At 48.8% G+C, this 25,118-nt stretch overlaps 1 protein-coding gene across 4 annotated transcripts; it reads left to right on the top strand.

Annotated features, from left to right (window-relative positions):
* The first annotated feature begins 90 nt into the window (after positions 1–90).
* On the top strand, positions 91–24,403 carry TCN2 (transcobalamin 2). 4 transcript variants are annotated; one of them, XM_066370468.1, is made up of 10 exons: positions 91–153; positions 10,098–10,311; positions 14,000–14,192; positions 15,266–15,435; positions 16,396–16,557; positions 18,245–18,417; positions 18,550–18,736; positions 19,622–19,790; positions 21,635–21,750; positions 23,863–24,403. In XM_066370468.1, exons 2-10 carry the CDS (start codon positions 10,245–10,247, stop codon positions 23,922–23,924), a joined length of 1,299 nt encoding a protein of 432 aa, XP_066226565.1. In that variant the 5' UTR covers positions 91–153; positions 10,098–10,244; the 3' UTR covers positions 23,925–24,403. The 4 variants fall into 4 exon arrangements, with proteins under 4 accessions (XP_066226565.1, XP_066226569.1, XP_066226566.1 ...); XM_066370472.1 differs by having other exon boundaries at positions 137–153; positions 10,095–10,311; XM_066370469.1 differs by lacking the exon at positions 91–153 and adding an exon at positions 9,714–9,843.
* Positions 24,404–25,118: the final 715 nt, after the last annotated feature.

Genomic DNA, 25,118 nt, shown 5'->3' with positions numbered 1-25,118 from the left:
GATAGTTTTAATGTTTAAACGAAGAAGCATATTCAGGCATTCCTGTAATTATCCTGATGACGAGCGCATGACGTCTGAGCCCCGTTGCATGTTGGGATGGAAGAGGGCGGAAGGCTTAAAGAGAGCGCGGTGCCTTTTGCGATTCCCTCCGAGGTGAGCGAGCACGAGTTGTGTGGTCACAATAACGATTGCTAGGAGGTGTCGGAACTTAGCACCCGTCGCTAAAAAGTGGCCAGCAGGGATACTAAATGCTGTTGCGCTTGGTTCGCTGCGAGTTATCAGCTTTTCCTTTAGTTCTTTTGCCGTTATGGGAATAAAATAAAGCAAAAGCAGACTTTTATGCTACAGCGGTAGAGAAACCTGAGAGGCCACTTATATTTCTGAGCCTTAGCAGTGTGTTGAAAAATGATGAAAGGCCAAGCAGAGTTATAGAACTAGCAGTGTATTTTAAATGTACATTTAACACGTTTAAACTTTTTTTTAGGCCCTGGCCGGTTGGCTCAGCGGTAGAGCGTCGGCCTGGCGTGCGGGGGACCCGGGTTCGATTCCCGGCCAGGGCACATAGCCAGGGCACATAGGAGAAGCGCCCATTTGCTTCTCCACCCCCCCCCCTCCTTTCTCTCTGTCTCTCTCTTCCCCTCCCGCAGCCAAGGCTCCATTGGAGCAAAGATGGCCCGGGCGCTGGGGATGGCTCCTTGGCCTCTGCCCCAGGCGCTAGAGTGGCTCTGGTCGTGGCAAAGCGACGCCCCGGAGGGGCAGAGCATCGCCCCCTGGTGGGCAGAGCGTCGCCCCTGGTGGGCGTGCCGGGTGGATCCCGGTCGGGCGCATGCGGGAGTCTGTCTGACTGTCTCTCCCCATTTCCAGCTTCAGAAAGATAAAAAAAACAAAAACAAAAACTTTTTTTTTAATTTTATTTATTTATTTATTTTACAGAGACAGAGAGTGAGTCAGAGAGAGGGATAGACAGGGGCAGACAGGAACGGAGAGAGATGAGAAGCGTCAGTCATTAGTTTTTCATTGCATGTTGTGACACCTTAGTTGTTCATTGATTGCTTTCTCATATGTGCCTTGACCGTGGGCCTTAAGCAGACCGAGTAACCCCTTGCTGGAGCCAGCGACCTTGTCAAGCTGGTGGGCTTTTGCTCAAACCAGATGAGCCTGCGCTCAAGCTGGCGACCTCGGGATCTCGAACCTGGGTCCTCTGCATCCCAGTCTGATGCTCTGTCCACTGCGCCACAGCCAAGTCAGGCAACACGTTTGAACTTTTAATATGTACTCATGGATTTTGTATTGTGTTCCTCAAGGCATAATTAAAAGACTTATAGAAATATTCACACCGATGTGGTGTGGTTTGGAAAGTAAATGAAAATGTTAAGTTCTTTGATGGTTTCTTCCTCAGGCCTCCAAACTTCATTTGAAATTTACCTTAAAATTTTAACTGTGAGGCCCGTGTGAATGTGACCCAGCCCAAAGGCATGGTCATAGAACTTAAGAGGTAGATACAGACATTTGCCAATGCTTATTTTGAATAATGTGAATTTTATTATCTATTTTTAAACTAAAATAAAATAAAAACCCAGCAATGCCACAAACAGTGAAAAATGAAATGAGATGAAATGAAAACTAGGTCGGGGAAGATGAAGTGGCAAAGGCTTTGAAGGAAGTTGCCAGAATGGTGTGAGGAAAACCAGTGGCATATGGTGTTCACAGGAAGACTGAGAGTGTTTCAAAAAGGAGTGGGGACAAGAGGAGTCAGGCTGGTAAAGAGGAAGGAGGGGGAGACCACGCAAGCTAGAGGCAAACTTTCCGGGCATTCAGAGAATGATAGAAATCCATTATGATGAGTGTGGTGGGTGTGACTGGACAAGAGAAGAGGGATGGATCTGAGAGGGCAGTAGTGGCAATTTCATGAAAGAATTATGGAAGCAAGGCCAGTGTCATAGGCATGAGGTCTGGGCAGTCACCCACAGCCCTGTGCTTGATCCAGTGCTCTATTACTGTCTTGAAATGCTCAATTTTTTAACAAGGTGCCCTGCATTTTCAGTTCTGACCGTCTCTTGCAAATCCTCTCTAGCTGGTCCTGAACCGGAGGGACCCTGTTTTGCTCACATTGATTTTGAGGGGTCAGCGGAAGACACAGGTAGAGGTGTATAGGAAAAGCATTTGTACGTTCAGGTCTGGAGCTCAGGCTAGAGGATGTAGCTACTAGATTTTACAGATAAGGAAACTGAGGCTCAGGGAAGTAAAGAAACTCACCCCAAGGTCACTCAGATACTAAGTAGTGGAAAAGGAACTTTCATTAGGAAGCCCTGCTCCAGAGCCTGCTGCTGAAACCACACTGTACCTCTCAATGAGTTGTGGATAGGCCTGGGCATGCAACACTTAGCTCCTGCCGCTCTGTCTTTGGAAACTGTTGTATGACTCTGGGACCATGCGAGGCAGTTTAGTTCCATAAAGGGAAGAAGTTTTTAACCATCAGAGTCATCCGCTCGATGCTTTGTGGCATACCAAATCTCCATCACCATTGTGGTGAAGAGCCCAGGTTCTTCAGGCAGACACACCTGGCTTTACCTCCAAGCTATGGACAAGCCACTTTACCTCTATTCTCATTTGTAAAATGGGAACACCAACTACATAGAATGTTGTCAACTTAAATGGCTTTATCTTCAAGCTGTAGACAAGCCAGTTTACCTCTCTTATTTGTAAAATGGGAACACCAACTACATAGGATGTTGTCAACTTAAATATTTTTAAATTTCTTTTAACAGTTGATAATAATGATAAAGCCACTTTGGCAGACACTTTGGTCATTTCTTGCAGAACTAAATGTGGTGTTACCATTCACTCCAACAATGCACTTCTAGTGTTCAACTGATGTGAATCCTATACTGCTCACAAAAATTGGGGGATGTTTTATAGCTTCGTATGAATGTCCATACAGAACCTGCACATGAATGTTTATAGCAGCTTTATGCATAATTGGTAAAACTTAGAAGCAACCCAGATGTCCTTCAGTAGGTGAATGGGTAAACACTGATATATCTGTAAAATGGAGTATTGCTGAAAAATAAAAAAAAATGAGTTATCAAACCGTGAATGAAAAGACATGGATAAATCTTAAATGCATATTGCTACTTGAAAGGAGACAGTCTGCAAAAGCTACATATAAAATTTCAATTTTACAACATTCTCAAAAAGGAATACTATAGACAGTTAAAAGATCAATGGTTGACAGAGTTCAGTACTACTGTGGATGGAGGGTTAAACAGATGAAGCACAGGGTTGTTTTGTGTTTTTTTTTTTTTTTTTTTGAGGAGTTTTATTGATTAAGCCGGCGGCATACACAGGATTCTTCAGCCCCGAATCATGCAGCCAGCACAGGGGTTTTTAAGATGTTGAGTAAAACCATTTTGTATTATACTGTATGAGGATATGTAACTCTATGCATTGGTCAAAACCTATAGAATATCACAGCACAAAGAGTAGATGTTGTATGCAAATTAGCAAAAATAACCTAGGGAGATCAGTGAGATCCCAGGATGGAAGGCAGAATGTGACAAAGCAGTCTAACAGTTTTACAACGTTACAGAAGAGCACAGGAGAGAGAGGAGATGGAGATGACACCAAGTGTAACGCAGGAGTTTGAGACCACGTATGTCTACGTGTCTCACAGATGCTCTGAATAAACCAAAAGGAGGACCGAATGGAGCAGGCATAACCTTGATTTCTCACATTACAGGGGAGACCCAGTGGCGGCTATTTGGGCAAGCAAGATCTGCACTGGCCACACAGGCAGCCTGGCTTCTAAAGCAGCTGAACAATAGTGGCACAAAGCCAAAGGCAGGGGCCGTTTGTGCTGGAATTTAGGGAACTGAAGCCTTTGTCAAGGTCTTTTTGTTCCTTGGCAGAACATGACGTACATTCAAGAGCAGAAAGCTCTTGGGCCCTGGGTCTTCTGCCAGGGGATGTGAAAGGGCCATGTCCAGCATCAATCCTACACACACGTAATTTGTCAGTAATCATTTGGCCATATATGTGAGAGTTTACTTCTGGTCTCTCAATTCTGTTCCATTGGTCTGTATCTGTATCCTTATGCAACACTGTTTTGCTTGCAATCACTTCATAATAAGTTTTGAAATTAGGAGTATTAATGTTCCAACTTTGTTCTCCATTTTCATTATTGTTTTGATTGTTAAAAAGCCCCTTGCAATTTTTTTTTTTTTTTTTTCTGAAGCTGGAAACAGGAAGAGACAGTCAGACAGACTCCCGCATGCGCCCGACCGGGATCCACCCGCACGCCCACCATGGGGCGATGCTCTGCCCACCAGGGGGCGATGCTCTGCCCATCCTGGGCGTCGCCATGTTGCGACCAGAGCCACTCTAGCGCCTGAGGCAGAGGCCACAGAGCCATCCCCAGCGCCCGGGCCATCTTTGCTCCAATGGAGCCTTGGCTGCGGGAGGGGAAGAGAGAGACAGAGAGGAAGGCGTGGCAGAGGGGTGGAGAAGCAAATGGGCGCTTCTCCTGTGTGCCCTGGCCGGGAATCGAACCCGGGTCCTCCGCACGCTAGGCCGACGGCCCCTTGCAATTTAACGTGAATTGAAGATAAGCTCTTTCACTTTTGCAGAAACATCCATTGGAACTTGATAGAGGTTGCATTAAATCTGTAGATTGCTTTGGGCAGTGTTGCTGTCTTAACAATATTAAGTATTCCAGTCCATAAACATGGGATGTCTTTTCATTCATTTAAGTTTTCTTTCATTTTACTTCTCTTTCATTTTTCTATCTTTTGTTTTTATTTGGTTGTATTCCATACATCTTTCCTCTGTTGCTATCTTTTTTAAATCATGTGCTTCTGTGGTGGTTTTTTCAATGGTGGTTACCATTAAGTAATGAAAAGGGTTCCTACCCTGTTCATTGTAGTGCACTATTTTGTGAGTACTTTTGCACTCCATCCTCCTTTGCTACTGTTAATCTCCATCCTCTCCCCCCCCCCCCTTCTTTTTGTTGTTGTCACAGTTTAAATTTGGTTTTATTGTGTTCTTGGAGCTTTTACTTGTGGCTTTGTTTTTTTTTGTTCTTTGTATCTGATTGGAGAACCCCCTTTAGTAATTCCTGGAGTGGGGGTTTTCTGATGATAAATTCCCTCATCTTTTCTGTATCTGTGAATTTTTTATTTCTCCTTCATATTTGAAGGATAGCTTTTTTTTTTTTTTTTTTTTTTTTTGTATTTTCTGAAGCTGGAAACGAGGAGAGACAGTCAGACAGACTCCCGCATGCGCCCGACAGGGATCCACCCGGCACGCCCACCAGGGGCGACGCTTTGCCCACCAGGGGGCGATGCTCTGCCCATCCTGGGCGTCACTATGCTGCGACCAGAGCCACTCTAGCACCTGAAGCAGAGGCCACAGAGCCATACCCAGCGCCCGGGCCATCTTTGCTCCAATGGAGCCTTGGCTGCGGGAGGGGAAGAGAGAGACAGAGAGGAAGGAGAGGGGGAGGGGTGGAGAAGCAGATGGGCGCTTCTCCTGTGTGCCCTGGCCGGGAATCGAACCCGGGACTTCTGCACGCCAGGCTGACGCTCTACCACTGAGCCAACCGGCTAGGGCCTTGAAGGATAGCTTTGATGGGTATAGTATTCATGGCTGAAAGTTCCTCTCTTTCAAGACTTTAAATATTGGGGTCCACTCTCTTCTAGCTTGTAGAGTTTCTGTTGATAAATCGGATGATAATCTAATGAGCCTTCCTTTATATGTTGTATTCTTCTTTTCCCTGGCTGCCTTGAGAATTTTTTCTTTGCCGTTGGTTTGTGCCAGTTTAGTTTCATTATGATGTGCCTTGGAGTAGGTTTGTTGGGATTAAGAAAACTCGGAGTTCTGTTTGCTTCTTGAATTTGAGGCTTTAGTTCTTTCCACAGGCTTGGGAAGTTCTCATCTATTATTTGTTTGAGTATGTTCTCCATTCCATTTTCTCTCTTCTCCCTCTGATATACCTGTTATTCTTTTTGATGGAGTCAGATAATTCCTGTAGGGCTATCTCATTTATTTTTAATTTTTGAGTCTCTTCTTCTCTCTATTGTGCCTCAAGTTGCTTGTCCTCTATTTCACTAATCCTACCTTCTATCTGGCCTGTTCTATTAGCTAAGCTTGTTACCTCGTTTTTCAGCTCGTGAATTGAGTTTTTCATTTCTGTTTGATTTGTTTTTATAGTTTCAATTTCCTTGGAAATATATTCTTTGTGTTCATTGAGTTGTTTTCTGAGCTCCCTAAATTGCCTTTCTGTGTTTTCTTGTATATCTCTGAGTATTTTTAAGATTTCTATTTTAAATTCTCTGTCGTTTAACTCCAAGGTTTCCAATATATTAAATTTTTTCTCCATAGATTTTTCCTCATCTATCTGTGTTACCTCTCTTTCTTTTGTATCCTTGATATTTGATTTTCTCTTCCTTAATGTCATCTGAGGGTGGTTTTGTTGATAGTATTAATGAGATTTAATAAAGAATAAAAAGTTGAAAAAATAAAAATAAAAAATCAAAAAGAGTTGTTTTTTTTTTAAAAATTAATAATTAAATAAAGAAAAATAAAATAAAATAAAAATTTTTTAAAAAGGAAATTATTCCTCCCCCCCTTTTTTCCTCTCCTCTCCTCTCCCCTCTTTCTTGAGAAAATCTTGTGGTGAACTGTGAGTTTTCTTTCATTTTATTCAGCAATGTTTTGCAGTTTTCAGTGTACAAGCCTTTTACCTCCTTGATTAAATTTATTCCTAGGCATTTTATTATTTTAGATACTATTGTAAATACAATTTAATTTCCTTTTTATTTATTTTTATTTTTTATTTTTGGGGGGAGAGAGAGAAGAAGGGAGAGAAAGAGGGGGAGGAGAGAGATGAAAATCAACTTGTAGTTGCTTCACTTTAGAAACTTTAAAAAAATTTTTTAATGTTTTGACTTTTTTATAATACCTAGCTTAAAACCCAAACGCATTATACAGCTATACAAAAATATTTTCTTTCTTTATATCCTTAGTTTATAAGTCTTTTTCTTTTTAAATTTTTTTATTGATTGATTTTAGAGAGAGAGGAAGGGAGAGAGAGAGAGATAGGAACATAGATCTGTTCCTGTATGTTCTCTGTTCAGAGATCGAACTGGCAATCTCTAAACTTTAGGACAATGCACTAACCAACTGAGCTATCCGGCCAGGAATATGTCTGTTTTCTTGTATGTACCTTGACCAGACCAGGGGCCTACAGCAGAGTGAGCCCTTGCTCAAGCCAGGGACCTTGGGCTTCAAGCCAGTGACCTTTGGGCTCATGCCAGGGACCACGGGGTTATGTCTGTAATCACATGCTCAAGCCAGTGAGCCCACACTTAAGCTGGTGAGCCTGCACTCAAGCCGGATGAGCCCAGGCTCAAGCCGACGACCTTGGGGTTTTGAACCTGGGTCCTCTGCGTCCCAGTTTGACACTATCCACTGCGCCACCACCTGGTCAGGCTCTTCCTTTCTTTTTTTTCTTTTCTTTTTTTTTACAGAGACAGAGATAGACAGGGACAGACAGACAGGAACAGAGAGAGATGAGAAGCATCAATCATCAGTTTCTCGTTGCGCATTGTGACTTCTTAGTTGTTCATTGATTGCTTTCTCACATGTGCTTTGACCGCGGGCCTTCAGCAGACTGAGTAACCCCCTGCTGGAGCCAGCGACCTTGGGTCCAAGCTGGCGAGCTCTTTGCTCAAGCCAGATGAGCCCGCGCTCAAGCTGGCGACCTCGGGGTCTCGAACCTGGGTCCTTCTGCATCCCAGTCCGACGCTCTATCCACTGCACCACCACCTGGTCAGGCTGTCTTTTTCTATTAAAAAAAATTTTTTTAACTTTTAAAACTTTTTTATTAAAAGCTAAGACACAGCCTAGCGTGCGGAGGACCCGGGTTCGATTCCCGGCCAGGGCACACAGGAGAAGCGCCCATTTGCTTCTCCACCCCTCCGCCGCGCTTTCCTCTCTGTCTCTCTCTTCCCCTCCCGCAGCCAAGGCTCCATTGGAGCAAAGATGGCCCAGGCGCTAGGGATGGCTCTGTGGCCTCTGCCTCAGGCGCTAGAGTGGCTCTGGTCGCAACATGGCGACGCCCAGGATGGGCAGAGCATCGCCCCCTGGTGGGCAGAGCGTCGCCCCTGGTGGGCGTGCCGGGTGGATCCCTGTCGGGCGCATGCGGGAGTCTGTCTGACTGTCTCTCCCTGTTTCCAGCTTCAGAAAAATGAAAAAAAAAAAAAAAAAAAAAAAAGCTAAGACACAAACACACACATTAGCCTAGTTCTACATGGGGTCAGGATCATCAATATCCCTGCTTCCACTCCACACCTTGTCCCACTGGAAGGTCTTCAGGGGCATAAACACATGGAACTGTCATGTCCTATGATAACCATGCCTCTTCTGGAATACTTCCTGAAAGACTTGTCTGAGGCTCTTCTTGGGGAGGTAGCACTCTTTTCAGAAATATGTCTGTGCTGGTGTGCTTGGTTTGTTTCTTTCATGATAAATTGACCTGTAAGCAGATAATACACAGTGAGCATTCTTCTCTTTTGATGAAAACCTTTTGATGTTGGGGTCCATGTTTTCAAACTTTTTCAGGAGCTTGTTGAGGTCTGAAAAACAAAGCTTTTCAGATTTCACCCTTCACTCTTAATTTTCTTGGGGGGTGGTCTTCTTTTTCTTCTACTGAAGTGTCCTTTTCCCTGCCTCTTCTTCAGTTATGCATTCCTGTTCCAGTTCCACCCGTCTGAGGAGCTCCTCAATGTCATTCTCATCCACACCCAGGTTAAATTTTTCAGCTCCATTATAATCTTATGAGACCTCCATTATGCAGTCCATCGTTGATTAAATGTCATTATGTGTTGTTATATGACTGTATTTATCTATATCAAGAGCTTGACTTGTGATAAGTCAGGCACAACAACAGATTCTCTTGGAAGAATGAATCTGGGCAATTTGCCATAATATGAGTGCAATAAAAAGCTTATTTGGAAATGATTAGAGGTGTTTTAAGGGCTTAACATCTTTGCAAGTTGAGCTGGAAGGGAGCTTAGTTAGAATAATTTTGTCCAACTCCTTCATCTCACACAGGAGAAACTATTTCAGATTCACAGAAGGTAAGTGACCTGGCCAAGATCACACAGCACAGCCAGAGTAAACTCTGTTACCTTGATTCTTCTCAGGGGCTGGGCAGAGGAGAAATTCCTGTTTTTTCTTCTTGCAGAGATTTTTTTTTTCATTTTTAGAGAAGAGAGAGAGACAGAGAGGGAGAGAGAAGAGAGAGAGAGAAGGGGAGGAGCTGGAAGCATCAACTCCCATTTGTGCCTTGACCAGGCAAGCCCAGGGTTTCGAACTGGCGGCCTCAGCATTTCCAGGTCGACGCTTTATCCACTGTGCCACCACAAGTCAGGCCATGCTTTTATTTCTTTAGTTATCTCTTGATAAATGTTTAACACCACAGCATCTTACCGCCTCTTTGCTCAAATTTCCCTTTTGAGTTAGATTAAATAATTATTTGCAGAGATTTTTTTAAGGTTATTTTTCTAGTCCTGAGAAATAACTCTGCTACGCATGGCCTCTATCTCAAATGATTAAATCTTATTCCTGAACTTGTTTTGTTTTGTTTCAAGTGGGTTCCCAGTTTTCCGGTTGGGTAAGAAAACTAGCCTGTCTGGTCTAGGTCCAGCCAGCCCCACCTCTCTGAGTGGGTGGGTAACGAACAGCTGACTCCAGCAGTCTCGCTCATGTGACTTCTGCAGCTTTCCTGGCTGCTCCCAGGACACCAGAGGCACTTCCAGGGACTCCTTCTGTGAGGGGCCAGAGGTAGGCACCCCAGCACTGCCCTGCACCTCTGTAACAGTTAGGGGATCACAGGTGCAGTCACACAGACTTGCAGATCTGATGGTGGGCTCTTCGGCAGCAGGGCCGAATGTAGCTGGGCTCAGAACGTTTCACATCATTCCTACTTGGCCCCTACCTGCAGGAAGCCACTCTGCCCTTCCTTCCTCTATTCTTTGTCCTTCCTTTCCCCTTAACTACAAAACATTTTGCTCTTTTTCTCTTTGCTGACTTAGCAGCACACTACCAGGCGTGGAGAGATTAATCAGTGACAGGAAGCTGCCTCTTTCGGAGCGGTGACCAGCCGTGGTCAGGACAGCTTCTGCAAGGCCAGCCCTAGGAGTCTGTCCAGCTTCCTGCCTGCTGTTCACCCACCTGCTGCTGCCATGGGGCACCTTGGGACCCTCCTCTTCCTGCTGCTGGGGGCCCTGGGGGCTCTCGCTGATGTCTGCAGTAAGTAAATGGACCTACTCTGTGCCTTTCTCCTCCTGGGTGCTTATGAAGGAGAACCATCTTGTCCAAGCCCCTCATAATATAGCTGGGGAAACCAAAGGGCCACTGTGGGGGGAGGTACCACTTATCTGTCTGCCCCTTTGACCTCCCTCAGCAGTTTGGGCTTAGCTGGACCTCAGAGTTGAGCACATCTCAACAAGACACGCTTGCCTTCATTAATTCAGCCATTTGTTCATTTATCCACTCAACACACATTGAGCCTTCTCTGTGACAGGTATGGTGTTAGGGTTTGGGGAAAGAACAAAGAGTAAGACAGATCCAGTCCCTGTCCTAAAGCTTTTGTTAGAGTGAATGGACAGACAAAGGAAGTCAGGAGGTCAATCAGTGCTGTGTCAGGGGGCTGAGGTGAGTGCCAAAGGAAAGCTTGAACGCCACTGATTCTGGGAGAGAGGTTGGGGAAGAATTTCCAAGGATCTGGGGGCAACGTGGGAACTGAAACATAAAGAAAGAAAAGAAACTGGCAAGGAAAGGAGTGGCAGACAGGCCTCTCAAGCAGAAGGAAGTGAGTATGGAAACCCTGGTGGGGAGAAGAGCCCCAGAGGGGCAGAGAGGGCCATGATGAGACATTTGCATTATATTCTTTGCACGGGGGTGTGGCTTCCCAGGCCCTGTGTCTCAGGGCAGGGCCCTCTCAGGACCTGTGTGTGTCTGAGTGCACGGGCTTGGGGCTACCTGGGCACTGGGGCCAGGCAGGAAGCAGAAGCCAGGACAGGAAGTCTCTGACCTCAGAGCCACCCACCTCTCTTCTACCCTCTTGTGCTCTGCCTGGAGCATTATGCTCTGCAGTACACTTTCACCACCAGGTTCTTGTGATCCCTGGAGAAACTGAGAGGCAGATTCAGTCACGTCCAGGTGATAGATGAAGTAGTCAAGGGTTTGGGGGGCCCGGTGACCTTCCCCAGGCCTTCCAGGACTCGGGCTTTGCCAGACCCAGTTCTCAGAACTCCAGGACAACGTCTTGGGCACCAGGAACCTTCCGCCTGTGTTCCATAAGTTCAACCAGACCCCATATCCCTTGGCTCTTGGCTCCTCAGGGAAGACCTGAGACCTGGTCCTCAACCTCACTGATTGTCCCAGGCCGTCTCCCATCCAAGTACTAGCCAGGCCCAATTCTTCTTAGCTTCCAAGACCAGGCGAGATCGGGCACTTTCAGGGTGGTATGGCCATAGACTCCTTCAGCCTCACTGGTTGTGAAACTTTATTTTTCCGAAGCTGGAAATGGGGAGAGACAGTCAGACAGATTCCCACATGCGCCCAACCGGGATCCACCTGGCATGCCCACCAGGGGGTGACGCTCTGCCCACCAGGGGGCGATGCTCTGTCCCTCCGGGGCGTCGCTCTGTTGCGACCAGAGCTACTCCAGCGCCTGGGGCAGAGGCCGAGGAGCCATCCCCAGCGCCCGGGCCATCTTTGCTCCAATGGAGCCTCGCTGTGGGAGGGGAAGAGAGAGACAGAGAGGAAGGAGAGGGGGAGGGGTGGAGAAGCAGATGGGCACTTCTTCTGTGTGCCCTGGCCGGGAATCGAACCCGGGACCCCTTGCACGCCAGGCCGACGCTCTACCACTGAGCCAACCGGCCAGGGCCGCTCCCAGCCTCATTCCCTCACCTACAGGAGGGGCTAGGAAGGCTCCCCAGCCTTCCTCCTCTGTGTGAGGTGGGGTCCCACGCATCTGCTTTATCAGCTTAAAGCTCTGAGATTTACGGGTGCTGCACTAATGCTTGTGCCAGGTGGGCCCCGGTGTTTCGGAATGTCAATGCCAAGAGCTAAGGGGTCTGGCTGCACTTGTGGAACACAGGCGGAAGGCTCCTGGTGCCCAAGACCTTGTCCTGGAGTTCTGAGAACTGGGTCTGGCAAAGCCGGAGTCCTGGAAAGCCTGGAGCGGGTCACCTGGCCCCGCCGACCCTTAGCTGCTTCAGTCAAGGCCTCAGCTGGCAGATCTGGGCAGCCCTGTGTGCAGCAGGTTCCAGTGGAAAGGTTGCTGACCCGGGGCCATTTTTTATTACCCTGAGTGAATCTGCCTGGCTTCTTCCTTCTAAGGAGGTTGTTTACAGCTCCAGTGTCTCATCTTATCACTTCTAACCCCAGGGCTGACTCACCTGCTGGAGTTCAGAGCCCAGGGTGGAGGCAGGCATTCCCTTACCAGTTTGAAGAAAAGCGAGATGGTGGCCCTGAATGGGTGGCACAGTGGATAGTGTCATGCCAGTACACCAAGGTTGTGGGTTCGATCCCCAGTCAGGATACATAGGAGAAGCAACCAATGAGCGCACAGCTAAATGAAACGACTTGATGCTTCTCTCTCTCTCCCTCCCTCATCTCTCCTGCTTTCTTTCTCTCTCAAATCGATGGAAAAATTAGAGAGAGAGAGAGAGAGAGAGAGAGAGAAGAGGGTAAGAGAAATGTGGAGGGGACAGATGACCAGAAAGATAGGCTGAGTGATGTAGAGATGAAGGTAGTCAGAAAGAGAGGCAGACAGACAGACAGACAGAAATGGAGACAGGCACAGAGAAAGATGAGCAATTCCCACTTGCCTCCCTTATCCCACTCCTATTACCTTTCTGCTTTCATAGCAACAGATATCTGACTTTGGGGAAAACAGACATAAGCTAGTAGGACCCAAACCGGAAGAAATGGGACTATGTGAGGAGAGGCCCAGGAGGCACTCTGCCAGGCAGTTCCTTTGGGAGGGGCAGCCAGTACAAAGCTGGGACAGGGCACAGAGGACACAGCTGGAGCCCTGAAGAGACCTGAAGGCAACAGACTGGGGAAAGTCCAAGGTGACTGGAAAGCCGCCTACTCAGCTCAGGTTCCCTCCCTAAGGGACAAGGGTGGATGGAGGTCAGCAGGAAATAGGTCAGCTGCAGCTGGGAAATATTCCTGAGGTTTGTTTCCTGGGTATTTCAGGTATTTTCATATTTTAGTTACACAGTTTTAGGTAAATCCCAAAGCACACAGATGAACAGTTGAAAACGTGATGACTTGCTAACAATTCACGTCACCATCTTGGGTCCTCTTGGCCTAAACAGAGGTTGCAGGAAAAGGGTTGTTTTGAGACCTGCACAGAGGAAGTTCACCAGGTACAGGGGTAGTGTTTTAAAATTGGATGTGTAACGTTCCACATATGGGTTGAAGGTTTTGTAAATTGGTAGAGCAAACAATCAGCAGAGTGTCAAAGAGCAGGGGCTTTGCAGGCAGGTCCATCCTTGGCTCATCAGCCTCGTGTGAGACACAACTTTGAACTTCTGTTTCCTTTTTTGTGCACAGCCATAATGACAGTACCTATGTTATGGGGCTGGCATGAGGACTAGTGATGTCAGGCATGGTGCCCGGGGTATACCACGTGGTTTGGCCTCCGGTCTGTCACTCCTGATAGGCAGAGTAGTTGTTGCCTGGCACCAGCTTCCTCTGCCCTCTGCACACCACCCCTCCATGGCCCACTCCGGCTGCTCTTTCAGGATGCCTGCTTTCCCCCCTGTACCCTGCTGCCTTTTTATGGCTAGATTTCCCCATATGAATAGGGTGTGTTCTGGGGGGGGGGGCATTTATTCCTTGAAGAAGGCCTTGGTAAGGTAAAAGTTCCTTGCTGGTAACCTGCCCCTGCAACCTCACTTGGCTTGTTCTCTTCCCTAAGATATACCAGAGGTGGACAGTGAGCTGGTGCAGAGTCTGGGCCAACGCCTCTTGCCATGGATGGACCAGCTCTCTCTGGAGCACATGAACCCCAGTCTCTACGTGGGCCTGCGCCTCTCTGGCCTGGAGGCTAGGGACAAGGAGGCCCTCTACCTGCACAGCCTCAAGCTCGATTACCAGCAGAGATTCCTGGGGTATTGCCATGCTCCCTCTTCTCTTTTCCCTATGTCTTGCTCCACATCCTAAGAGACAGGAGACCTGCGTTCTGGTTTGGGCTTCTCACTGTTTGATTGGGAGACCTTAAACAAGGTTCATCTCTGAGCCTGTCTCCATCAGTAGAATGGAGTTCGTTTGTCTAGAATGGAAATGCCAGTACAGGGTCCTTGTGATGCTACTGCACCCTCCTGTACCTGAGGCAGACATCACTAACCCATGACCACACTCTTCCGTACTGAGCTCAGAAGCAGCATCTGACTCTGTGCTCCCCTTCGAGGGTTTTTTTTAAATTTTATTTTATTTTATTTTTACAGAGAGAGTCAGAGTGAGGGATAGACAGGGACAGACAGACAGGAATGGAGAGATGAGAAGCATCAATCATTAGTTTTTCATTGCGCATTGTGACACCTTAGTTGTTCATTGATTGCTTTCTCATATGTGCCTTGACTGTGGGGCCTTCAGCAGACCGAATAACCCCTTGCTTGAGCCAGCGACCTTGGGTCCAAGCTGGTGAATTTTTGCTCAAACCAGATGAGCCCATGCTTAAGCTGGCGACCTCGGGGTCTCGAACCTGGGTCCTCCTCATCCCAGTCCGACGCTCTATCCACTGCGCCACCACCTGGTCAGGCTGAGGGGGTTTTAAGGGGAGGCCTGTTCTGAGGTCCAAGGTGGGCATTTGAATGAGAGATAAAGAATCAGGAACACCATGGAGCATCTCCTTGGACTCCCTCTTGAGAAGTGGATGCGGGGCAGGAGAAGGAAGAAAGGGAAGCGTACATGGGCAAAGGGAGACCTGAATGGTGGGCGAGCACAGGTCATTTGGGTGAGAGAACCCTCAAAGTGTATCCTTGAGTTTAATTTTTATCTTTCTGAAACGTGTGGCATACACCTCACAACTTACATGGCTGACTATATCTGCTTTTGGGAGGTTCTAGCAAGTTTTCCCACTACTAGGATTTTTTCCACTTTGTAATGTTGGTGGGCACGTGCCTCAAGCCAGGCTTACCTGGGTGGCATTTTCTCCTGGAAATATTAACTGGCTTTGTCCTAGGCTTGCCTCCAATGATGACAACAGTGACCTCCAGGCCAAGTCTTCCATGGGCCAGCTGGCTCTCTACATGCTCGCTCTCAGGGCCAACTGTGAGTTTGTCAGAGGCCAGAAGGGGGACAGGCTGGTGTCACAGCTGAAGCGGTTCCTGGAGGATGAGAAGAGGGCCATTGGTGAGGGGACACAGTCAGCCTGGGGTGGCGAGGGTTCATCAGTACTTTGGGTTTTTTCCCTTGGCCTCTTCCCTGCTCTCCGTTCTGCCTGTCTCTTGATCCACTTAGAGGCTCGGGCCTTCCCCAGTAGCCATCTTTGATCAAGCCTTTCCTGCACTCCACATGCACTGCGTCAGCAAGTTCTACTGCTCAGCCATCAAGATTGACCTGACTGTCCACCTCTGGGACATCAGCACAGCCTTATTACTCACTCCTCAGGCTCTCTCTGCTAACTTTCCTGCCTCCTGACTCGACCAAGCACACACAGAGCGAACATTTTAAATATAAATCTGATCTTTCAGTGCTGCTTAAACCCCACGGGGGCTGCTTACTGCTGTGTTCACAGCCTACAGGCCGGGCCTATCTGCCATTTCCTCCTCTCCAGGCCCTGCCTGCCCCCTCTCTGGCTCGCCCACTTATCCAGCCCTACACGGGCTCCAGCCACACAGGCCTTCTCTTAGCTCCCAAATCAGGGTCTCCATTGTGTTCACTGTACTTGGAAGGTTTCCCTCCCCTCGTAGCTTTCTCCCACCTCACTCTTCAGCACCACTTCCTTGGAGACTCCGGCCCTGATTCCACAGATGCTCAGACCTCTGTTACGCAGCGCCACGGACCTCCGTCACATTTCAGTTGTAGGCTTGCTCTCACGAGTGTGGATTGTATTATTGTCAGAGGCTCCAGCTATACCTCACCTGGCCTGTTGTCACTGTAATCATACCTCCAGTCACTGCACCTGACACATAGCGGGCCTCAGCAAGTATGGGTTGAGGGAATGAAGGATCTCAGGCCCCAAAGGAGGGTGTCGGAAAGTAGAGACCATAGGGTCCTGTGTGCTGGTGGGATGGGTTGCTGGGAGGAGACAAAGATGCAGCCTCTCAGGTCTGGAGTGACAACCTTGCCCCTTGGTTTTCTCCCTCTCAGGGCACAATCACAAGGGCTACCCACGCACCAGCTACTACCAGTATGGCCTGAGCATCCTGGCCCTGTGCGTCCACCAAAAGCGAGTCCATGACAGTGTGGTTGGCAAGCTCCTGTATGCTATGGAACATGACCACCATCTCCACCAGGGCCACCGCTCTGTGGGTGAGTGGGCCAGACCCCACAAGGGCAGGCTGGCACTTCTCAAGCCCTCAGCCCCAACTGAAGGCCTCCTCCTCTGGCCCTATGCTCACCTTTCCTTGGGACTCCTCCTTATCAAGTCCATTAGGAGCTAAATGGTGAGGGCTTGTGTGTGGTGCAGCGGCTATGGCCAGTGTTGGAGCTGAACTGGGATCCCGACTTCAGCTCCATGGCACACATCCTTTGCAGGACGCCTGGACAAGTCAGCCAGCCTTTCTGGTTCAGTTTCTCCTATAACATAACCTCCCAGCAGCATCTCAAGAAACTTATAATTAAAGAGCTTAGCATAATGCCTGGTGTGGAGAAAGTTCTGGATATATAGCTATGATCTCTCATTGTATTATGATATATTGTATGTGATCTGTCATTGTGTGATCATTGTATGGAAAGCCTGAGACCTGGATCTGATTCCTCACTGTGTGACCTTGGGCCTTCAGTAAGTACCCTTTCTTATTGTAATTCAAGGCCTGGTTCTGTGAGTGCATGTGTGTGCCTTGCATAGGGTGGGGAAGGATAGGTTAGGTTAGGGGGTGTTTTAGATGCCCAGAGAGAAGGCAGCAGGGCTTCTACCAGCAAGGAGCTTGTTCTGCCTCAGAAGTTTATAGAAAAACCACTATGGACACATTAGAATCACTTTGGGGGTGAGGAAGCTTAAAAACCTCCAGGGCCCATACAGCAACCTGGACCTTATATTAAATCAGATCACCTTGGGTTGAATCCAGACATCAGTCCATTTAAAACTTGCCTGGTGGCCCTGGCCAGTTGGCTCAGTGGTAGAGCGTGGGCCTGGTGTGCGGAGGTCCTGGGTTCAATTCCTGGCCGGGGCATACAGGAGAAGCGCCCATCTGCTTCTTCACCCCTCCCCCTCTCCTCCCTCTCTGTCTCTCTCTTCCCCTCCCGCAGCCAAGGCTCCATTGGAGCAAAGATGGCCTGGGCGCTGGGGATGGCTCCTCGGCCTCTGCCCTAGGCGCTAGAGGGCTCTGGTCGCAACAGAGCGGCGCCCAGGATGGGCAGAGCATCGCCCCCTGGTGGGCGGAGCGTTGCCCCTGGTGGGCGTGCCAGGTGGATCCCGGTAGGGCGCATGCGGGAGTCTGTCTGACTGTCTCTCCCCGTTTCCAGCTTCAGAAAAAAAAAAAAACTTGACTGGTGCCTGACCTGCGGTGGTGCAGTGGGTAAAAGCGTCGACCTAGAACGCTGAGGTCTCTGGTTGGAAACCCCGGGCTTGCCTGGTCAAGGCACATATGGGAGTTGATACTTTCTGCTCCCCCCCCCCCCCCCCCCCCCCCCGTCTCCTCTCTGTAAAAAATGAATAAAATATAAAAAACAAATAAGCAAAAAAGCCTGGTGATTCCAGTGTGCAGGCAGGTTTGGGAATGAGGGGTGTAGGATAAAATCCTTTTGGGCCTCTGTCCTCCAGTCTCTCCCTCACCTCTAACTACCAAGCAGTAGACAGAGGTAGCATAACCAACTGTCCCAGTTTGCCCAGACTAAGGGGCTTCCTAGGACACTGGACTTAGAATACTCAAACTGGGAAGTCTTGAGCAAACTGAGCTGAGTTGGTCCCCCTAGCTGGTGGAAATTTTCCAAAATGCTAATCTGACCATGTTGACCGCTTTCTTGGGCTGACCCAAATTGGTTCTGTTCCCTGCAGACACAGTAGCCATGGCAGGCTTGGCCTTCACCTGTCTGGAGCGCTCCAATCTCAACCCTGATCTGAGAAACCGACTCATCCTGGCCACCAGGACTGTGCAAGAGAAGATCCTGAGGGCCCAGACCCCAGAGGGCCACTTTGGGAATGTCTACAGCACCCCTCTAGCACTGCAGGTGGGAAAGAGACTCTGGGAATGTGGTCCACCCTGGTGGCTGGTGGGAGGTGGGCTGATCAGGGGCTGGAAGACTTGGTTTCTCTCTGCTGGCTGACCTACCTTCCCTTTCTCTCCCCCACTCTGTCACCAGCTGCTGCTGAGCTCCCCTGTGCCTGGAGTGGAGCTGGGCACAGCATGCCTCAACGCAAGGTCTGCTTTGTTGACCAGCCTGCAAAACAGGGCCTTCCAGAATGTTCTCATGATTTCCCAGCTGCTACCTGTCCTGAACCACAAGAGCTATGTAGATCTCATCTCCCCCGACTGCCTGGCACCAAGAGGTAGTGAAGCCTTTCATAGAATCTTGGCTGTTTTCAATCTGCAGGGCACTCTTTGAAATCTGCATGGCCCAGTGAGGGGTGGTTGTTTGATCCTGATTTGCTGAGTCAACAAGGGTTTACAGTTGTTCATGGGACACATGGTAGCTAAGATGTGGTCACAGCTTTTAGAAGCTCAGAGTGCAGGGAGGAAGACACCAAATGAAGTGCTATGGGTGGACCAGGAATCTTCAGCCCTTCTGTGATTCTTAGTACAGAAATGTTTGAATGAATGAATGAGGAGTGATGGCACATCTTGGTAAGCTCTTATACATCATAATGAGTCCCAGTTAACAGCTTGAATCAGGGCTTCCTCTGGGAGAGGGACTTGAGTTGCTGAGTGGGATTTGCCAGTGGAGAAGAGAGAAAGAAGGGCAGAGCAGAGAAGAGGCAACAAGAGCAAAGGCACAGAAGTGTAGAGAACTGCAGTGTGTGTGAAGGGTCTTGCTACAGAGCTGAGTCTGGGAGAATGAGCTGGAGCGGCAGGCAGGGGGATGAAAAGGAGAGGAGATCCTCAGAACAGGGGAGAGAGAGAAGCAGATGCACACTTGAGAGAGAGCCCTCTGGGCTGCTATGTAGCAGGTAGGTGGGAGGGGGTAAACTGACGCAGAGAAACCACTGAGGGGCCTGGCCTTGGTTGGCTGGAGATGAGGAGGCTAAGGGACAGGGGTCTCTTAGGGTGGGGTGGCAGCCAGTTTTAAGCTGAGCAGGTGGTGGTGGTATTGACTGAGATGGGACCATATGAAGGAAGAGAGGTCCTGATAGGTCACAGTGTCTTCAAGGGGAAAAAAAAGGACTAACTTTCCCCTGCCCTCACATTAGCCAACACTTCTTCTCTCTTGGGTGCAGTCATGTTGGAACCAGCTACAGTGACCCCCTCACAGAAAGTCCCAGAGATCATCCATGTCATGCTGGAGGTCCCCAGTGTTTGGCCACCATACAGTCACTCCATCTCTGTCCCTGCTGGATCCTCCTTGGAAGATGTCTTGAAAAAGGCCCAGGAGCTAGAAGGATTCACGTGAGACCCCTACCTCCCAGCCCTTACCCTATCTGACCCCACATCCCGGTTGAGTGCCTTCCATCAGGTCACCCAGACCCCAGACTTCTCTTCTAGAAAATATGCCTCAGTTTGAGAGGGCTCCAACTTCTGTCCCCAGTTGAATTTTTCAAAGGACAGCCTCCTGCAGTCAGGGAAGTCCCATGGCTGATGCCTTGGGGTCGTCTGGGCCCAGGAAATTTCAGGACAGAGAGACAGAGACAGAAAGAGAAGAGAGAAAAACAGAGGCAAACAGTGTAGAAGAGAAGTGATTACCCTGGCTGGTTGGCTAAACAGTAGTGTTGGCGTGTGGATGTCCTAGGTTCGATTCCCAGTCAGGGCACACAAGAGAAGTGACCATCTACTTCTCCACTCCTCCTTCTCCCCCTCTCTCTCTCTTCTGTTCCTGCAGCCAAGGCTCCATTGGCTTGAGTGAGTTTGCCTCAGGCCCTGAGGATGGCTCCGGGGCCTCTACTTCAGGTGCTAAAAAAAATGGCTCAGTTGCTGAGCAACAGAGCAAGGGCCCCAATGGGCTGAGCATTGTTCCCTAGTGGACTTGCTGGTGTATCCTGGTCAGGGCACATGTGGGAGTCTGTCTCTCTGCCCCCCCCACTAAAAAAAAAGAAAAAAAGGAAACCATGTGATCCCCCACAATGTTAGGGACCACATGGCCCGACAGAGTTAGAGAATACCTAGGGAAAGGGGCTGCTCTGTGACACCTCCTAAAACAATAAATTCCCCCTTAAGTAAGTCACCCTGAATGGGTTTTTGTTCCTTAAAACTATAAAAACCCTCCCTGTTTAAGACCAGAGCCATTGATAAACCTTTTGGAGAGAGGAGGGACATGACCCATGGGGGTTTTTTTTGTTTGTTTGTTTTTTACAGAGAGCGAGAGTCAGAGAGAGGGATAGATAGGGACAGACAGACAGGAACGGAGAGAGATGAGAAGCATCAATCATCAGTTTTTCGTTGCGACACCTTAGTTGTTCATTGATTGCTTTCTCATATGTGCCTTGACCACGGGCCTTCAGCAGACTGAGTAACCCCTTGCTGGAGCCAGCGACCTTGGGTCCAAGCTGGTGAGCTTTGCTAGAACCAGATGAGCCCGCGCTGAAGCTAGCGACCTCGGGGTCTCGAACCTGGGTTCTCCACATCCCAGTCCGAAGCTCTACCCACTGCGCCACCGCCTGGTCAGGCTTTTTTTGTTGTTGGACCCATGGAGTTTTAAGAACATCCTTTGGTTGTGGCATCCAGATGCGTTGGAGAAATGTAAAGTTGGAAGCAAAGAAGCTCAGGGGTGGGGGTGTGAGTAAGGAGATTCTTGGTTGCAAAGGCCAACCAAATAATGAGCATGGTGTATGCGGAGTCAGAAGACTGAGCAACCCAGCCACGAGAAGAGGGGAGTGCCACTGAACCACAGAAAATTCCAGAACCAGGGACCCAGTGCTGCCACCATCTATCTCTGTCACCCATATTTCAGCTTCTCTCTGCACACTGGCTTCACCGTCTCTCACTGGACATGGGCATTTTATGTGTAATGCTGGCAGCTTCTGATTCTCACCCTTACAACCTCGGCCCTCAGAGGGGGGCAGCTGCTGGGTGATGGTGCACTAGGTGCTCCTTCCTGCAGGCTGTGGTCATGGTCAACACAGAGAAGACGAAGTCACCTGAATGGGCATTGTCAGTGGGGCAGGAGAGGAGGGGTGCAGGTGAGACCCATGGCAGGGTGGCCCAGGAAGAGTTTGGCTAGCACTGGGCGAGTTCCTGCGGTGGGTGAGCTCCACTTTCCCTCACCTTTTCTCCCTCTTTCCTTGTCCCTTTGGTAGGTATGGAACACAGGCCTCCTTGTCAGGCCCTTATCTGACCTCTGTGATGGGGAAGGAAGTAGGGGAACACGAGTTCTGGCAGCTAATCCGAGCCCCCAACACCCCACTGCAGCAAGGTGAGTCTGGTGGCCAGCCACCGCTGGGTGTGTGCCCCACTCCAGCCCTGTCCCAGAGGAGAGGCTTCGTCAACTCACCCCAGCTTTCCCCCAAACCTTCCCGGGCCCCCCTGGGATAATCACTGGTGCTCAAGGTTGCATAGCTTGTTTTACTGAATTCTTAGGAATTTTTATGTAAATTAGTGTGGCAACTCTAGGAAATCAGGCAAAAAAAGAAGAAAATTCAAGTCACTTGTAATTTGCTACAGAAATAACTTCTTTTTACTTTTGGTGTATTTTCTTCCAGGTAGTTTTTAAACATTAAGTTTGTCATTTTATAAAAAATGGAACCATACTCTACAGCAGTGCCATTCAATAGAAATAAAATATGAGGCCCACGTGTAATTCTAAATGTTCTAGTTGTTGAAACTAATATTAGTAATGTAATCTTATTTAAGCCAGTATATCCAAAATCTTATTATTCCAAGATGAAATCAATGTAAAATTATGAATGGCATATTGTTTTTTATTTTTATTTTACTTTTTTTCCCTAAGATTTCAAGTGGTCAGCCATGTATATAGTTAATGGGCTAGCATGTCAGATGGTGCAGCTCGGTTCACTTTTGCAACTTATATTTTTCATTCTTTTAATATATCATAGACATCTTTCTATGTTAGTATGTATGGATCTTCCCACCTGTTTGTAATGGCCACACAGGATATATTATCCACTAGGGTGCTTTGGGCTGCAAGTAACAAGAAGTGCAATGCAAACTAGCTTCCACTATTTGACATCTGTTGGCCTATGTGACTAGAGTCCAGAGGGAGCAAGGACTTCAGGGCTGGTATAACCTGGGCTCCAGCCCACTTCCCTGGGACTCCGTCTCCCTCTCTTTGTTGGCTTCCTTCTCTAGAGAGGTCCTTCTGTGTCTTCCCAGGACTCTTCTTTTTTAGGACTGAAGAAACTTGTCTGACTCCCCAACAAACTTCTCTTGGTGTCTCAAAAGTGGAATGGGGACACAGGCACATTCCTGGGCCCGTACCTATTGCTAGGGTATCACTACATTACTTGCTTGGACCAATCAGGGCCCACCCTGGTGCTGGGTACTATGAAGGGGGGATGGGTTGACCTCTAGGTTGTCTCCAGTTTTATATCTTACACCCCAAACTGTCATGAGCATCCTTGTGCGACAGCCCACTCACCAGACAGACTCTTAAGGTCATCTGTTCTTGCTTCTGCTACCTAGAACTTCTGAGCATCTACTATGTAGCAGCCATAGGACCAAGTGCTTTATGGAAAGTAGAAGTTTTCTGAGGAAGCCTCATAAAAAGTATCCTATTTCCCTGCTTGGCTTCTAAACAAATTGATAAATAAAACAAAGAGGTAGCAGATGAAGACCCCAGATCCAGCTTCTGTTACTAATAAAGACTGGACCGGAGGATGTAGGTTAGAGGGAGAGCCTGATAGACTCATCCGTGAGGCAGATACGGCAGGCGTGTCCTCTACCCCTCTGTGCCTCCTTCGCCCTCCAGTCTAGCAAGAGGCCCACACCCATGGGAAGCAGGAGGGCCCAGTACTGCTATACTCATGATCCTCATTTCAGAAGTGGGAACACCAGCATTCCCAGAGATTAACTAATTTGCCCGAATTCATACCAACAGTGAGTGACAGAGCTGGGGCTTGAACCCAGGTGTCATGCTGGAGCCCAGGTTGTCTCCAGTAAGCAAAGGCTGGCTCCTGAGAGACTTCATTTATGGTCCTGCGTCTCCCTCCAGACCACACTGAGCAAGTCCCTCTTCCTGACAGCTCCTCGGGGTCTGTGAAGACAGTGACCATCAGGTGTTGTCAGGGTCTCTAGTTCCTTTTACCTTATGTTGGTAATCCAGTGTGCTTTCCCCAACCCCCATCCTCTGGGGGCTGCCCCACTGCAAAATGAGGCTGTGGGCCTCAGGTACCCTCTCGGTCACAGCTGAGTTCAGAGGCTCCATGCTGGCTCTAGACAGCCCCCCATTTCCTACCACCAAGTGCTGAGCAAATCTGACAGACACTGGCCTCGGGGTGGAGGTTCAGAAGATGAGATGGGGGTGGGTCACTTTGCCCTGTTAACACCCTTGCTTAACCTGTTTCTGCAGGTATTGCTGACTACAGACCCAAGGATGGAGAAACCATCGAGCTGAGGCTGGTTTTCTGGTAGCCCCCAGCCACCTTGAACAATCTCTGTACTTCTGCCCTCTAATCCAGACATTTCTGTAACAGGCACATGCCTGACCCTGCTGCCACCTTGTGTACTTGGAGCGTGTCCCTGGATCACCCAGCCACTACCCTTGCCAGGCTCTGAAACTACTGCCCACCTGGAAGTAGGGAGCCAAGCGCATTCCCCGGGATTTTTGTCTGCCTGGGTCTGGCCTGGCCCTGCAGGTATCCTGTGAAGGCAACTCATAGTCTGAAGGGCATGAAGCATCTCAGACTCCTTAACACAAGAAGTCCGCTGGGCACTGGCATTGTGAGCACCTCCTGCTCTTGGATTGGGGTCCTACAAGGAAACCTCTGCAGCCAGCTTTCCAGTCCACTGTCAAGGAAGTAACCCCAGAGTGAGGTGACATAGCAGCTGACGAGGGTCCTGAAGGGCTGCTCAAAGCCTACCTTCAAAATGATTAAAATGTTGATTATGTACATGCCCCAGCGTCCTGATGTCTCATGCTAGAGAGCAAGTGCAGGTACTGTGAGCAGAGAAAAGGGAGATGCTTCCAGGCAGGGAGCAGAAGAGGGTGGGTGAGTATTCTGGGGCCTGGGGCGATGTTGATTACTGTTCAGGGAGCATGTACTGGCTAGATCCTGCATAATTCTGAGGTTGTTGATATTTGTGTTGTTGTCTCCTTTACAGATAAGGAAACTAGTTTTCAAAGAGGGATTGACTCACCACAGTGTCAAGCATGGCTTAGGAGATAGACAGACCTGACCTGGCGTGGTCTCTTGGCTCCTTCACTCAAATGCTGAATATGGGGTCTTCAATGATTGTTATAATTACTCGTCAGATGAGATTCAGCTGGAGGCCCAGGACCCTGAGCTTGGGCTCTCACTGCTGGCTTTTCCCCCATGCAGTCAGGACGCCACCTCAGGCCTCCCCAGCCTGCGTGTGGGGACCCAGCCTCTCAGTGGGAAGGTCCTGGGCTCTGGGCTACCCTCTGGGAAGTGAGGTTCAGACCAGGGAGATACTGCACACCCCATCCACCTAGGTTCAGAAGGGGGCCTGCCCTTGGAGGGGCCCTCTGATTGGCAGCACATCCGGCACATTTTATGGTGATACACAAAGAATCCTCGAAACCACAGATTAAACAGGTACCTCTTCCTAGAACACCAGTTTCAAATATGTAGGGTCTGGGCAGGT

The sequence above is a fragment of the Saccopteryx leptura genome, chromosome 2 (assembly GCF_036850995.1).
Source record: "Saccopteryx leptura isolate mSacLep1 chromosome 2, mSacLep1_pri_phased_curated, whole genome shotgun sequence".
NCBI classification, from domain to species: domain Eukaryota; kingdom Metazoa; phylum Chordata; class Mammalia; order Chiroptera; family Emballonuridae; genus Saccopteryx; species Saccopteryx leptura.
This window is presented reverse-complemented; position numbering and strand designations above follow the sequence as displayed.